Below are 16,343 nucleotides of genomic sequence, written 5' to 3'. Positions count from 1 at the left end.
TCTGTAGAATGGGAGACTTCTGCCAAGATCAGTTTGGAGGTGAATATTGACCAGCACGAAATGCTAGGTGTGCCTGCAGGAGGAAAACAAGTGAAGCAAGGAGAATCATTACCTGTAGAGAGTATTTGATCTGGATGGCAGAGAGAGAATCTGGTAAGTCATTCGATAGGGAATAACAGGGAACGAGAAGCAAATAAGATAAGTAAATGCTGGGGAACAGTTTAATGTTCAGAAAGGCAACATGATTTTGTATACTCAAAACTTTTTTGTTTCAGTGTCTTAAAGATGATTTTCTGTGCGCTAGTCGCTAAGCTTGTTAAAGATGATGTCTTTCAAAATATCATAAGCTGACTATCCAAAAGTTACTCATCATATTTGAAAATTTAAGCTGAACTTCTTTCTATGAAAGCAAAATGGAAACTAAAGGGCCATCTAAGTTCCTTCCAAAAATACTTTGAAATAAAAACACAATTGGCATTTATTATTAAACTTCTTATGCCCCCTTTGCCAGTATACTGTTCAAAGTATCCTGTGTATCTTTAAAGGCAAATGTAGTTACATGATAAAGTGTGCATAAAATGTATTTGAAGTGGATTGCTAGGAGGGCTCTTACACTTTTCCCTAAGAGCAAATACTGATGTGCTGTATCTGTAGCTCTCCTGCTGTAGGAATTAGAGACTGGAGCTCTGCATGGCTGGGAATTAGGTTGAAGCAGTACAGTATACCATTAACCACAGCAGCAACAGGACCTGAGATGCGTGTGTGCTGCATTCACACATGGTTTGTTCCTCACACTTCTTAGCAGAAGTACCTTCTCTCAGCAGAAGGACGTGAACCCTGCAGCGCTCCATCACAGTTGATGAGTGTCCCTTAAGGGAATGGACTGAAATGTTGTGACAGGTTTGTGGGAGGTAGTTTTTGATTGCTTTTTGTCCTTGCATTGGGCGCTGTTTCTTCAGCATTTTCCTGAGCATGAGACATTTTCTGTTACTGGCTGTAGTTATGATTTCCATGTAGATATCAACCGAGTTTCCAAAACCAAAGCCTGTTTTCAAAAGATACGCTTTGAGAATGACACCTCACTAAAATGAATTACACCAACAAAACATGAATGACCTCAGCAAGTCCGAAGGTCCAGGACCTTTTCTTAAAGGTTTGTGTGCTGATACGACTCAGAACGTGAGTTACCTCTCAACCCATTTAAGGCAGGGACTCAGAGGACTGAAAGCAAGTGAGTTAAATGAAGCCTGGCAGAAGTGAAAGTAGAGATGTTTACTCTTGATGGAACATGCAGTGGGGCTTTGGTTGATGACAAGTTGAATCTGAATAGCCAAGAAGTCCAACTGTACTGTGGGGTGCATCAGGCCCAACACTGCCAGCCAGGTGAGGGGAGGGATTGTCCCATTCCGCTCTATTTGGTGCAACCTCACCTTGAGCACTTAGTGCAGGTTTGGGTGCCACAACATTAAAAAGTAGATAAAGCTATTACAGTGCTTCTAAAAGAGGGCTGTGAAGATGGTGAAGGGCCTGAGGATAGGACGTATGAGGAGCAGCTGAGGTCCCTCGGTGTGCTCAGCCCAGAGCAGAGGAGCTGGAGGGAGGCCTGATGGCGGCTGCAGCTCCTCACAGGGAGCGGAGGGGCAGCGCTGAGCTCTGCTGTGTGACAGCGACAGGGCCCGAGGGAACCATGGAGCTGTCAGGGGAGGGCAGCTGGGGGTCAGGGACAGGGGCTGCTCCAAAGAGTGACTGTGCTCTGGAACAGGCTGCCCAGGGCAGTGGTCATGGCCTCAAGCTGCCTGAGTTCAAGGAGTATTTGGACAAAACTCTCAGACGTATGATTTGGATTTTGGGTGGTCATGCTTGGAGCCAGGAGTTGGACTGGGTCATCTTTGTGAGTCCTTTTCATCTCAGGATATTTTAGACTTCTCAGGTGATGCCTTGTTAATTTTCAAGCAGAATGAGCCTTTTGGTTCGCAGACTTAAGCAGTGACCAAAATCCAGGGAAAAAAGGCTAAGAGTTCCTTGGGATATAACGTTCTTGAAATGTGGACTTGGTTTAAGTTTCTTGTATTTTCAGGAGGGGATTAATGCCATGCTGCCGGGATTTTTATAAAAGCTGTTCTAGGGAATGCAGTGTTTTGTGAAGAAACCAGCACATTAAATATAATCTTCGGCATCCAGAAATTATGAGATTGAAGTCTGTGGCGGTCTATCAGGCTCTTTTTTTCTCCCTTCTCATTTGATGAAGTGTTATTTATAAACATTGGAATTTTAATGGAATAGACACCATCATGCAGAACTAACTGTGCAGTGCTATTAAGATGGAAATCTTCATGGCCTTTAGCTAATCCTGCTTTTCTTTCTGCGGCCTAATGCACTTCTAGCTAGAATTCTCCAATGGTGTGATGATGTCCTAGCCAGCCAACAGCAAAATGGGAAATTCGCTTTTGAAAAAGTTTGCAGTTGTTATTTCAATACACAGAACACACATCTTGCTGTGCGTGCCGCAGCAGATGGCCAGCACTGTGTTGTATGTGAACTTTATGACGTTGAAATGTGCTGTGTTAACATATACAGCTTCATTTGTTTCATAAAAACAGACCAGTCCCTCATTCCCAGAATGTGTGTATGAAATCATTTCCATTATGTTCCTTTCTGTTGTGCTTTGCTTTCTTGTGGCTCCTTGGGAAAAGTTGTAAACTGAAATCCTTTCCATCTTGGTTAAGTTGAACTTAACCAAGCATCTTGCAGACACAAAGATTTGTGTTACTAAAGAAATGCAGTGCTCTAAGAGACTGGCAATGAAGTCTGATGTGCTAAGCCCCGTATTGATGCTTTCATCAGTATTAGTGCCTAGAGTTTAGGATTATAGAGTACCAAAAGGAGTAGAATGCAGTTTCTTCTCACACCTTGCTTAAACTAGAAAATTGGGTTTCTTATTCGAGTCTTATTTCCCCAGGTAGGAAAATAAACAAAAAACATTGCAGAGCTTCAGATAAGAAGAAGAGGTATTGAAGTTCATTCCAGAGTTAGTCTTGGTACTGAACTTGTGTATGGAACAGATTTGTGAGAGGAAGAATGCAAATCTCAGCCTGGGGGTGTATCATGCAAGGTATTCTCATGAGACAATCTCATTTGGCAGCATGAAACAGCTATTTCAACAAAACAGAGTTCATAGTACAGCAGGAGGGATATAAGGATGCCTGGGGACTGGAGAACCTCTAGGAAGAAACTGGAAATGCTTTATTTGGCTGTGTAAAGTGAACACCAAAAATAGTACCATTTCTTTTTGTAATTGTTTGGATTTAACTTAGGCTGAAGATGCTTTACTCTCTCCCTGCTGGATTCTCTTGGATACAGAAAGAGTCTCTTTGCAGACTGTTTTTAACAATTAATTCCTGTTTCAATGTGAATTGAAACTTTTAAGGTGTCAACTCTACCCCTGAGTGAGAACTATATGGTTGGGTTTTTTTTGTTTTGTTTTTTGGAGTGTTAATTAACGAACAGTTCAGCAATTCTCATTATAGACAGGTTAGCCAGTAGCATCTTCAAATATTTGGAGTTGTACTGTTGACTGAAAGATGCTAGGTGGTAGGTTGGTGGAGCAGGTTTGATCTTCTGTTAACAGCCCTGCAGTTAGCATTCTGATCTGCAAAAATGACTTCATGTTAAAGATATTACAAAGCCTTAGTGCAGGTAATCTGTCCATCTTGCTTCATGTGAGGGGTAGGGTTTCCTTTATGCCTGTTTGCCATTGGGGCGTGAATGTTTCTGTATGAGAAGACTGTTAGCTATTATTTCAGCACTACTCTAGAGATATGAAACACATCAGTTATTAGTAATTAATTCTTATAAGTGTTGTTCCTGATTGGATTTTTATCAACCTCTGCAAGCCTATTTAAAATACTGAATTATAGATAGTATAGCAGAATATCCTATAATCAAGTGTATGAACTATGTCAAAATGTGACACAGTAGACAAGAAATAAGATTTTTTTACCGAAAGATGCAGTAATCTATCTGAGGAGCAATTGCTGGGACTAGCAAACCAAAAGATGAAGTCTCAGATCAGATGAATTTCAGCTGAAGAAGATACCCAGGTATTTGTACAGCAAATCAACATAGCTGCAGTATATAGTAAGGAATTTTAGAGTAAGAATTTTAAGGTCAGAAAGGATTCTTGGGTTGTAACCTTTCCTTTTGTGTAACCCAGCCCATAAAATTGAATTTCTGATTATGCCCCAGCCAAGCTATGTGGAAAATGCAGACAATTTACTTATAATTTAAAAGTTTTCCTATTGTGTCAGTGTAAGTTTTCAGGTGCCTTCTCACTTTTGATTGATTTGTTCTAGGGATCAATCTGTAGACATGAACAGGGAAATAGAAATCTCACCCTTTCCTGAAACCTGAGGCTTAGTGCATTTAACATGGATGGGTTCGTGAAGGACAGGTCCTGCTTAATAATCTGATTTCCTACTAAGATTGAGTGAACCACCTGGTGGATGAGGGAAAGGCTGTTGATGTAGTTTACTACACTTCAGCAAAGCCTTTGACACTGTCTCCTACAGTATCGTTCCGGAGAAACTGGCAGCCCGTGGCTTGAACAGATACACTCTTTGGTGGGTAAAGAACTGGTTGGAGGGCCAGGTCTGGAGAGTGGTGGTGAATGGAGTTCAGTGCAGCTGAGGAACTGGTCATGAGTGGTGTTCTCCAAGGGTCAGTGCTGGGATCTATCCTGTTTAATGTCTTTGTTGATGACCTGGATGAGTGCATTGAGTGCACAGTAAGTTTGCAGGTGACACCAACCTGGGAGGAAGTGTTGATCTGCCGGAGGATAGGAAGGCCATGCAGAGCAATCTAGATGGGCTGCATTGCTGGCCTGAGGCCACTGGGTTGAAGTTCAACAGGACTAAGTGCTGGGTCCTGCACTTTGCCCGCAATAACCCCAGCTAACTTCACCCTGGGCCGTGTTCACTGAACTTTTGTCTGAACTATTGATCCTTGGTGATGGTGTGCACTCTTTATCATGTTTTGAACAGTAGTCTATAGCCTCAGAAGAACTTCTTATGAAAATGATTCACAGTGTCCAGCATTTCCTTGAGGCTTGTCTGAAGCTGAAGACTTAATGTGAAATGTTGTGATCTCTAGAAAAATTTTTGAACGTGAGCTTCATTGGTGGGAATGTATGATGGAGCCAGTCAAGAGGTGACTCTTTTGAGAATGAGAGAATAGATCCTCCCCTTCCCATCATCACTGGGATGTTATTGACTCATTTCATGTTCAGCTTGAATATGAAAAAGCTGATGTAGAAGTTCAAAAACATCTTTCAAAAGTCTTTTGGATTATTGATGCCTAGTGCTATTAAAGTTAATAGGTACTTGAGTGTTCCTGATGAGAAATTCATTTGGAGAACTGTGAGAACTGTATTTGGCAAGGGAAGAGCAAAAGCTTCATCTGTCATAAGCCCAGAAATCCATGATTCTTGGCTGCTAGGCTTGTGTCTCTGCATATCTCACACTTTAGCCTATGTGCATGTATACCAGCCATCTGCAAAGCACATGGGAGGTAGGGCTGGGGATATGCTGGCCTACTGCAAAATGTAGCGTGGTGCTTGAGCTCATCTTTTTCTGCCTATCCCTTGGCAAAAAGAAAAAGAAGAAGAAAAAAGGAATAAAACAAAACAAAACCACTTTACAAGCTGCAGGAAATGGTTAAAACTCAGCTCTATTGCATTCTGTAATAACGGAATTGGGAGTTTTTCTTAGCATTTTCTAGAAGAGAATACTACTTTTCTGCTGGTGTATCTAATTAAATATAGCAAAGATTGGCATCCCCTTTTTGGATAATTTTTAAGACTTTCCATAGTACATATGGAAAAGAGGAGCTACAGCTATTGCGTCCCGAATGCGGAGCTGCAAATAATACCATTAGCTCAGGTGGCTTGAAAATGTAACCATGTCAACTGTTCTTTGATAGCACTTTTTCTTTCTAAAACGACAACAGTGTTCGTTTTTGAGAAATGTCTCAGTAATGATACCAGTCATCTTTCAAACTGAAGCTTGTTATTTATAGGAAAAACAGCTTGCTTCTGACTAATCATTCTGACATACTGAAAATACAGGACTGAGATTTATAATAAAATAAGACGATAATGGGAAATAACATTTGCAAGTACTTGTAACTTGTCATTTAATATACTGGCTCTGGCTCGATGTGGCTATTTCTTGAGTGAGTAGTAAGACACCAGTGTGAAATGTGGAAAGTGAATGCTGTGTTTTGTCGAAGAATTATTAGGATGCCTGAAATAAGAGTTGTGCAAGTTATCGCTTAAGCAACGAATCAGTCTGTAACAGATACAGATTTTTGTTTCCTCTAGGAACAGCTAATTAAATGCAGACTAGGATCTGGATCCATGCTAAGGATGCTGTAGAGCTCCTCAGTGCTGAGGCCTGCAGGGCTGGCTGAGCAGCCTGGACAAGAGGCAGGAGGCGGAGGCCCCTGATGGGACATGGTGGGCTGGGGGTGGCTGCAGGGCTGTCCTCCTGCAGTACTGGCATCCCAGTGGACCTGCTGTTGGTGGATCTCAGGGCTGTACTGTGACTGTGGTGCTGAGCCCCCTCACGTGACAAAGCACCGTGGGGTCTTTGAGGCACAACTGCAGTGCCCTTAACATGTCTGCCACATTGTGTGTGTTCATACACAAGAAGCCCACAACAGTGCTCTCTCCTGCAAGCAAGCACCTCCCACCACTTGTTGCTGTAGATCCTCTCAGTCTCTCATTGGAGCAAGAGTTTGAGATCTTCTGGATGTTGTTGGTAAAAGGCAGCCCAGACCTCAGGTGGGAAGCTGTGCTTCGGAGCCAGGCTCTGCAGGCCATAACCTAAGTGTTTTCCAGCTGCAGATCGGAATACTCGAGATAACTGTTCAACCTCACCAAGTATCAGACGGTCTTTGCCTTGTGCCTGCATATGGCACCACTCAGCTTCTTCTTTGCCCACCAGAATGCACAACTGTAGCAAAGCTGTTGGAGATGGGATCGTGAAGGCAGTATGGCACCGACTGTAGCCCACAGACAGGACAAATCTAGTCTGATTCCACTTCCATGACACTGAGCTGTGCTGGGCTTTTTTGCCTGTTGTTTTTTGGAAGCAATACAAATGCTCTCTTATGCAACCTACTGCAGGTAACCTGCTTTAGGATGGGGTTGGACTAGGTGATCTCCAGAGATCTCTTCCAACCCCTATGATTCTGTGACTTTTTTTTTATAGCAGTGGTTAGCAGTAGCAGCCACAGCTCAAGTCTGCGGGTCAGACAGATAGCAGAGGGGTACCGGTAGCTCTCAAGCAGAGATGGCTTGAGCTGGAATGTGGGCTGTGCAGGTCAGCATGTGGGGCAGCAACACACTTATTCTGTACAATGGCACAACAGGCAAGAAAGGGCTTACATAAAGGTGGAAAAGCTCATTTCAAGATTGAACCTTCTGATTCTTTTTAATTCCAAATTCTTCTCCAAATTTTGGGAGGCAACCCAAGATCTCCCACAACAGGCGGTATACATCTATAAAATCAAGATCTGGGGTTATCTACAGTAGTGCTAAGAGACCTGTTACATATTTAGCTGTAGGAGATTTGTTGAAGTGTATTTCTTTGGCGGTGCTCACTGGGTCGTGGCATTTCTGTTAATGTTACAAAAGCTTGGTGTTAGAGACAGTTAAAATGACGACTCTTCATTCTCTAAGTTGACTGTGATCTGCACAGTGCACATTCTGAGTAACTCCTTAGCAGCTGTTTACAGCAGTGGCAAATTACAAAAGAAACATTTTGGTATGTCAGATCAGGTTTAAGCAAAACTTAAACACAAGTTTGTAGTTGTTCACCTTAAAGAGGAGCAGTACTCATGAGAACTGTGCTCATGATTGGTCCTGAAGGGAAGGATGTGGGATCCTTAGCTGCGAGTCTTTGTTATCTACCTTGGCAAAGAAGCGGCCCACTTATTGCTTATCAGTGTGGGAGATAACTGGGAGAATCAGTGTTCCCAGCATCAGATAGTTGTCACAATTTACTGTGCTCACTCTGTGTGACGTTATCAAAAAGGAGGGTGAAAGAAAAGCCATACATTTCAGCCAGCACAGACAAAGTGTTTTCAGCTTTAAGTGCACTGGCTGAGAAGTATTTTCATACCAGTGCATGATGACTAATGTTCCATGGAGTCATGTTTATGCCTGTCATTTTCAGGTATGGTTGTGCAGCTGCAGGAAGATGTTCATTTGAGCCCCACCAGGCACCTGCCAATACAAAAGGAGAGGCTGCTTGTGCAGGGGGCAAGGCTCTAAGCAAGAGAAATTTCTGCAACAAGGATTGTGCCCCAATTACCATTTCAGTCACTGAGTTACCAAGATGAGACCATGGTTTCCCAAAGCTCAGAACAAGTAATATCCATGACAGGGTCAGTATGAAACCACACTAGGTAAGAGGTGCACTTAGGGCATGGTTTTGTTCTTAGCATCATCCGTGAAAAAGAACTGATTGGTGCCCAGTGCAGCCTTTTGTGTGCTTAAATTCGTATCTTTATTCTGCTCAGCAGTGTGGGCCAAGAAGAATTCCAAAATAAATGCAAGAATTGTGGTGTGCAGGATGTCTGAATATACCCTCAACTGGCTTTGGCTTTTGTTCCAGCAAGCCTATGTAGCCTCTGAGCCCTTCCTGGCCACAGTGTGAATGGTGCCCCTCTGGGAGGGGCTGCAGTAGAGTCCTCTGACCGGGGGAGCATCCATCTCCAGTGATATTGGAAGTCATTATGGGTTTGTTTTCATTTGAAGGAAAAACCCAGTAGATAGCATTTCAAATTTAAGAATTTGAGACAGAATTAAATGACTGTGTTGCTGCGACTGTCTTTGGATGAGTCATGGGTTTAGGATTTGGATCCATTTATGTTCTAAAGTGTCACTGGCTGTGCAAAAATTGTGTAGCATGTGTATTGGACTGCCATGAGCCACTGGCTCTGCAGTATCTTGCTGGCCTTCCCAGAGCACTGCTGAGCCTGCGGCAGGCAAGGAGATGGTGACCTCGGCCCCTGTCAGACCTGCAGCAGGGCGTTGGGTCTGGGCCATGGGAGATGAGTGTTGTGCTCAGAGAGGGCAACTCCTTGACCTTGCCCCTGGGATGTGTCTTGGAGAGTGTGGACTGGCCTCAGCTACCTCTCTCTAGGTGCTTTTTATTGCTGCCATGTGGAACTAAGGAGATGGGAAGCAGCACTGTGTGCACGAGGGAGGTGACAGCACAAGGTTTGGCCCTGGAGGGAGCCTGCTTCCAGCAGGAGGCACCAGGAATGCTGATGTGTTTTTATGCCTGCGTCAAGAAGGACTGCAAAGAGTCACTGGCATTTAGATGCAAGAGTTAGCCCACCACATTTTTTCTTTTACTATTTAAAAAGACCAAGTTCAGCCTGGGTATAACTTAGCCTTTCCTCAGGATTACTCAACCTCAGACTTTCTTGCAGCGTCACAGGCTTTGCAGTTGCTGTGGCCTCTCACAGCAGATGAACTGTAATGCTAGGTGTAGGGAAACCATAGGAAACGCTCACTTACAGCCTTTCTCTATTTTGTGAGGCAGCTTTTATAGAGCTACTGTGAACATGGCCAAAAGTAGCTTGGAAGGCTACTCTGCTTTTCTTCTTTTTCTGCTCCCCCTCCCCTCCAGCTTCTCTCCATGCTCCCCTCTGCAAGTGGACATCACTGGGATTTACATGAGGAGCCTAAAAGTCACCAAATGAAATTGCTGGAAGTAAAAAGGGGGCTTTGTTATTCCAAAGCTGGATGGATGCCTGCTTTGCCCTCGCATAGAGCTGTGGGGCCATGTGAGGAACCTACTTGGAGAGGAAGGCTTTGAAGCAAGGGAGGTTTCTGCTCTGATCCCTATGCTGCTGTTCAACTGGCTGCTTCTCTGCACTAGCTGCTGCTTCACATTGGCTCTTGTTAGGTAGGACATTTTTAGGTATTGGATTGGATTTACTTCCATCCTGTGCAGACCTGCTGGTGGTCTGCTTTTACACGCTCTGATTTACAGAGCTAGTGCCAAGCTCCTAAATTATTAAGCTAGAGTTTTAATAGAAACCCCTATGTAGGCTTAAATTGTTTCCACTCCATTTGGAGTTTCCTGCACTGCTGGGTTTATGTTTTTTCATGCATGGAAGCATGGAGGGAGGAATTCATAGGAAGGCACAGAGGCAAAGAAGAAGAATTCAGCCTGAGAATACCAGAAAATATAGAAGAAATAAAAGGTTAATTGGTGCTGTGTCCAGCTCTGATGGAGGTGATAGGAAAAAAAAGTCTTCCTAATCTCCATGACAATTTAGTGGAAACTTGTCTGTTTGCTTTTAATGTTGCTTGTAACTTTGGTTCCTCAATAAAACAGTTTCTCACCGTTTTTTTGTCTTGACTCCTTCCCCAGGACCTGAGAGCAATGTTTGTCAGCAGTGCAGCTCCCTCTCCAGCCCTGCACCTCTCCTTGAACCTCTTCCCCTTGCTGCCCATTCCCCCTTGTGTCTCCAAATCACTGCTGGGTCACTTTTACACCTGCTGTTTAAATGCTGTCCAAGGCAGCAGTGGGATTTTTAATAGTACTGCACTGCTAACATTTTTGTCTGTGCTGAGAGCTCTCTCTTGGTTCTGAGATGGACCAGCTGTGGGACGAGTGGGTTTGCTGAATACAGCTACAGCAAGGTGAAGTAGCTGAGTTTTTAGTGTGCTTTTAGAGAACGGAATAAATCTGTAACGTACCAGGCTCTGTGAATGAGAGATTTATGTATGGCGTATCTCACAGAGCGGTGAACAGCTTAAACAGTCTGAGTTGGCTGATGTGTTTGTGGTGTGGTGCTAGCAGCTGAATCCTCCTTGGAGCTTACAAGCTAGTTGTAGGGAAAGTTGAGCTGTGAATTACAAAAGTTACCTCCATAGTTCAATGGCAGGAATAGCAGTGCAGTTCCTGTCATTGTCCTAACTCTCTGGCTGTGTTTAGGTACTTACCGTGCTTAATTGCATGACTGATTTACCTAATGTCTCTCCTGGGGTCATTCATAACACTTTTATTTTTAGGATTCAGGGAAATTAGGGACACTACTAATCTGTTGTGGTTCTTTCTCAAGACAGGAGTTTTGCAGCTGATGATGGCAATAACAGTCATAGAGCAACCTGCTGAAGCCAGTGGTGTTACTACTGGCAGATAAAATTAGTACTTGAAAGTGAACAAGTTCTACCAAAAATACAAAGGTGTGGGCAGAGGTTTCCCTGTGTTTGGATATCATGCATGATCCAGCACATCCAATAATCGGTGTATAGATGATTGCATGTCCTCCACGTACAGTTATAATTTATCCCATTTCGTGGCAGACTGGCTGAGCACCAGTAGAGGATCTTCTGTACCTGTAGATCCAGCAGGGTGTCTGACACGCTTGTAGGGGAGGTGCTGTGCTGTAGGATCTATGTAACAGCTGGCCTAACATGGCTGGCTTCTCTGCTTGTTTTTAAACAGATGGACCTCTCAGTGGAAACTCTTTACAGCTTCATGCAGGAGCGACAGAAGAAGTACGCCAAGTATGCGGAGCAGATCCAGAAGGTCAACGAGATGTCTGCCATCCTCCGCCGTATTCAGATGGGCATTGACCAGACTGTCCCGCTGATGGAGAGGTTGAACAGCATGCTGCCTGAGAATGAGCAGCTGGAGCCCTTCAGCATGAAACCTGACCGGGAGATAAAGTCCTAGCTGCTCCAGCTCCCTCCACCTCCTGCACCCCAGTGCTTGGCACAGGAGTGCCTCCAGACTGGCCGGAGTGGACAGCCGTGTTGTCTGACTTTCTGTTAGGGCACCAGAGGAGGAACAGCCCAGCTGCCAGGGCTGTGTAGCCAGAAATCCAGGAGCTCCCCTGGTCTCATTGTTTGGAGAGGAACACTTTAACTGTGCTTTCATCTCTCTCTACCTGCCCTGCTCTGTCCTCTTCCGCTGCCACCACCTGTGCTGAGATGTTTGTTTCGTTGCTGTAACTAGATGTGGGTTTCAGAGGAGTTCATTCATGCATTCTTTTTACTAGAAGAATTCAATGGGATATGGGTTCTGACAAACCCTCTAGTATGCTTTCTGTGCTGCTAGGGTTTAGAGAATTAGATGGCTGGCAAGTATTTTTGAGATCCTATGCCCTTGGAAATATGTATGTTTCATAGGTGAAAGTGTGGGATCCAGGAACTGGCTTATTAAAATCTGCCTATTATCATAATTAACACAGTTTGCATGGCAGGATTTTGGCACGTCCTTTCTTGAGGCTCTTTGTTTTTATGGACTCATTCATTTAATGAGGCTGTGAAGGAATAACTGCTACAGATATGTCTGTTATTGCTGAGCAGCTTTAATGTTTTTCTCCCCTTGTCCTGGCAGCATCCTGTGCCCTAGCTGATGGCTGTTCATGTCCCTTACTTTGCAGTGCAGTTCTAACAGATGCTGGTACCTGCCTATTTACTTGGCACCCCAAAGTTGGATACAAGGGACCGGATCTTGTGTATTTTTTTATTTATTGGTGCTCTTTTATACCAGAGGGATGCAGTTGGAGGGGAGACTTGAAAAGTCCTTCCGACTCCGTGCTGGCTGAACTGCCATCATGCTGAGAGCTTGCCTGAGCGTGGTGTTTTATGACTAAAACCACACGGCCCTTTGGGAGCATGCTCTGCAAACTGCTCCAAAGGCAACAGGATGTTCCTGCGTTCCTGTGAACTGAGCCCCAGCTGGACAGTCCACAGCCTGCTCATGGGGCTGAGGCACTGCTCTGGGACTTGGGGAACTGCAGACTGCCAAGTCTGCTACTGGGCTGCTGCCACAGGCTTTGGTTTCTCTCCGTATAAAATGGGATATTTTACACACTGTTGTGAAATATTTACACATCTAGAAACGGTGTTCAAGCAGCCTGCACTGCAATTGCACAGCAGCTCTTATCCCAGCAGAAAGAGCCTGAAAGCAGAAGCAGGAAGCCTCTGGCTTGCTGGGCCAGTGGTAGGTTTGTGTTCATTACAGACCTCCCAGAATGCTGTTGCTGATGAGGAGGCTGAACTTGAATGGTTGTTTTATTTCAGAGGTGGTCATCCCAGACTTCGAGGGAATCCCTGCCACAACCCGTCTGTCAGTACAGGCTTTGGGACTTCCTGGAATAGCTCATAGCATATGAGTGTACCTAATCAGCAAAAGATTGTCTCCACACATTCGAGTGTGACAGCATCATGGGTTTCTGATAGTGTATATGGCTCCTGGAGGCAGTGAGCAACAGGCTGCTAGTTTTGCTTCATTACCAGAGGCCACATAGCCCTTTTTGTAATGCATGCTGCAGCCAGCACAGGTCTGTGTTTGAAACATAATTGTGGGGGATTGTGAGCATTGCTGAGAATGGAGTACCATAGCTGTGAGGCCCTCTGGACCGTGCCTGGTGAAGAACTATTGGCAAAGATGTGAACAGAATATCTTCTGAGAAGGGCAGCAGTGAGCCCATTTCTTTACTGCTCTCACTGTGGAGTTGGTGCGTAGTTGTGCATACAGAGTAGAACAATGTGAAGAGCAGACTCCCACCTATGTTCTTGTGTTTTGCAGTATTTTACATTTGGTTTGTTTAAAAAAAAAAAGAAAAGTTGATGCTTATGGGAGCAACCTGTGACAACCTGCTTCCCATGGTCATGCCAAGAGTATCCTTACTATCCTTCCTGGAGATATTCTCTGCCGCCTGCCACCAGGCATGGTTCAGTAGTCAGTAACTTGAAATAGCTGTGCAGGCATTCTGTCCTCCTTGTCCAGACCAAGCTGCTTGGAAGTGCATAAAGCATAGCATTCAGCTGCTGTCTCCATCCAGTGTTAGGTTCCCTGTGCCCTGGAGCACAGGCAGCTTAGGCCAGGAGTAGATCTAGATACCAGATCTGCCAGCAGGGGCAAGGTTGTGGATGCTCACTGATGTAAAGCTTTGGACGTTTTCCTTACACTGTTATGCATCAGATGAAAGTGTTGTTCCTTGCAGTGCTGATGCAGATGAGAGAATAGTGCTCCTGTCTGGAATGTGAAGGAGCAAGGGCTGCAAATCGGTTTCTTATTTGCCTACCTATTGGGCTGATAATGGGAGAAAATGTGTACTCCTATGCGCTTACTGCCTTTTAAGCTTCTGGGTACACTGCTGGGTCTCCCAGCTAGTGACTCCTGAACAGCAAGGATAAATTGTAATAGATATTATAACTTAACTAGAAAGAAATCAGGATTGAAACGTCAGCCTCTTCCAAAGAACACAGGTCCATCACTTCCATTCGACAGATCTCATACATGTCCTGCAAAATTCCCGTATCCTCTGTTCTTAAGGGATGGCTAACAGCTCTATTTAAAGCATCGTCAGTAGCTTTATCACCATCATTCTTAGACCTCTTGCTGAAGGGAAGCCCTTTTCTGCTGCATGTTGCTGTTGCTTGGCTGCCCCGTGCTTTGCTCCATGTGCTGCTTTTGAATTCACCTTAGGAGTGGGTGATGCTCAAGGTGAGACTTTGCTTTACTCTCTCACTCCGTGCAGCAGGGATGTGAGATGTGACTATGACTGTTCTGCCTACGCGTTTCCTTTCCCGAGCCAGTCAGTAGTGGAGAAAACTTGGGTCTCTCTTGTAACTGTACTGCTACTTTTAACACAAAGGACAGATTGTTAGTGTTTTGAACAGAATTATCTGTCGCAGTCCTCTCAAAAGAAGCATTTCTTCCCATTTCTGGTTGTGATGGGAAATGAAACTCATGCGAGGCAGATGCGGACAAAGCCTGCTGGTGAAAAGCTGGAGAGTGAAGTGAGGCCCTGGGCTGTGTTTCTTCAGGGGCCTGAGCTGCTCCAATTCCTTTGCTGCCTTGTGTGCTTGTGGCACAAAATGCTGCGGCACTGTATAGTACTGCACTGGAGGAAGTGGTTTCCTTTGCTAACTTTTGTCTTTTCTCTAATTTAATGCATTGTCAGGGTGCTGAAGTACCAATCTATCTGCTGGTCAGTTTCTGTGAAAATCCAGTGAAGGGGACAGAAAATTTGTTGTTGTTGTTTTTAATAAATGTATTTTAAATTATATATATTTAAATATATTTAAATATTTAAAAGGTCTGTCCCCTCCTCTAGGCTTTTACACGGAGTGAGCAGAAATAGGCACGTCCACAGGCCCTTTGCCCTATTGGCTGGCATTCCACTGGTATTGTGCAGCAGTGCTGTACCTTCCCTCTGCATCCTGTGCTGCCGGTGTGTGATCTGACTGTGAGCCTTGTGCTCCAGTGCCCCTTGGTCTGTGCATTATCATCCTCTTCACTGACTTGCTCTGTATACAGCTGCATGTGTGCTATATGTTCCAGCTCCAACATTAAAATGTTTGGTATTGCTCTTTTCTAAGTGCCTTGCTTGTTGTTCACATACATTGCTTCTTGCCATGAAGGCTGGGGACTGTGCTCAGTCGCACCTCAGCTTTCCTGTTCTGTTTGTGCCCCAGAGGTGGCCTGGTGATGGTAAGGAGGTGTGTGTCCAAGAATGAAACAGCCGCTATCTTTGGACGCTGTTCCAGCTGGGATTGACACAGGTATCCAGTTCAAGTGAATGATGTGTACAGTGATGCCGTGCTGTGCTAGTGGGGGGGCTGCAGCTGAGCTGGCTGTCCGCCCCTGTGCTGAGTCAGGGAGTCAGTGAGATACTGCCCCTGGCCCTGAGATAGGTCTGCACACTCTTCCCCCAGGACAGGAGCTGTGGGTCAATGTCATAAGAACATCCCTGGTGTATCAGTGGCTGCTTCCTGCAGGGAAAGCCATTCTAAGAAATTCAGAAAAGCAGATTCAGCGGAGAACTGGCAGCAGAATTCTGGCAGCAGAATCGTCCTGCTGTTGAGAAAGCGTTGAGGTGATGGTCTTTTCTCCTGCACCTGGGGAGATGCAAATGCATAGAGATGCTTTTTAAATGATCTGATGTTCTAACTAGGTATGGCTGTCTTACTAAAGTGCATATTTAGATAAGTTTTCCTGAATCTCAGAAATTTCAGATCTCAGACGGGCCAATAATGGCCTTTTTAGAACTCAAGAATGGCCAGGCCTGCTGTTCTTGGCTCTCAGCGTACCACCACTTTTTGTTAGGAATGATTTAAAGCTTGTGCTGTGAGTCCAAGTGTAAGGAGCAGCTAGCAGATGAGCTTGCAGTCAGCAAGAACAGCATTTATGCTCTTTTTCATAATCTCCACTGCCCCATCAAAAGTAAGGCTGGCCAAATCTTGTTTTCAGTCCACTCCAGGAATTTAACTGTGATGGTTAAATCAAGAACACAGTGACCTC

General features: G+C 44.7%; 1 protein-coding gene across 1 annotated transcript in view; it reads left to right on the top strand.

The window, feature by feature from the left end:
• Window positions 1–15,416, top strand: part of BORCS5 (BLOC-1 related complex subunit 5) — a 58,941-nt gene extending 43,525 nt beyond the window's left edge. The window contains exon 4 of the mRNA XM_052690484.1: window positions 11,529–15,416. Coding sequence (XP_052546444.1) covers window positions 11,529–11,759 — 231 coding nt within the window. The 3' untranslated portion in view covers window positions 11,760–15,416. The remainder of the gene's footprint in view (window positions 1–11,528) is intronic.
• The last annotated feature ends 927 nt before the right edge of the window (window positions 15,417–16,343 follow it).

This window comes from Tympanuchus pallidicinctus, unplaced genomic scaffold (genome assembly GCF_026119805.1).
Source record: "Tympanuchus pallidicinctus isolate F22 unplaced genomic scaffold, pur_lepc_1.0 scaffold27, whole genome shotgun sequence".
NCBI classification, from domain to species: domain Eukaryota; kingdom Metazoa; phylum Chordata; class Aves; order Galliformes; family Phasianidae; genus Tympanuchus; species Tympanuchus pallidicinctus.
The sequence above is the reverse complement of the archived record's forward strand: the minus strand, read 5'-3'. Positions and strand labels throughout refer to the sequence as shown.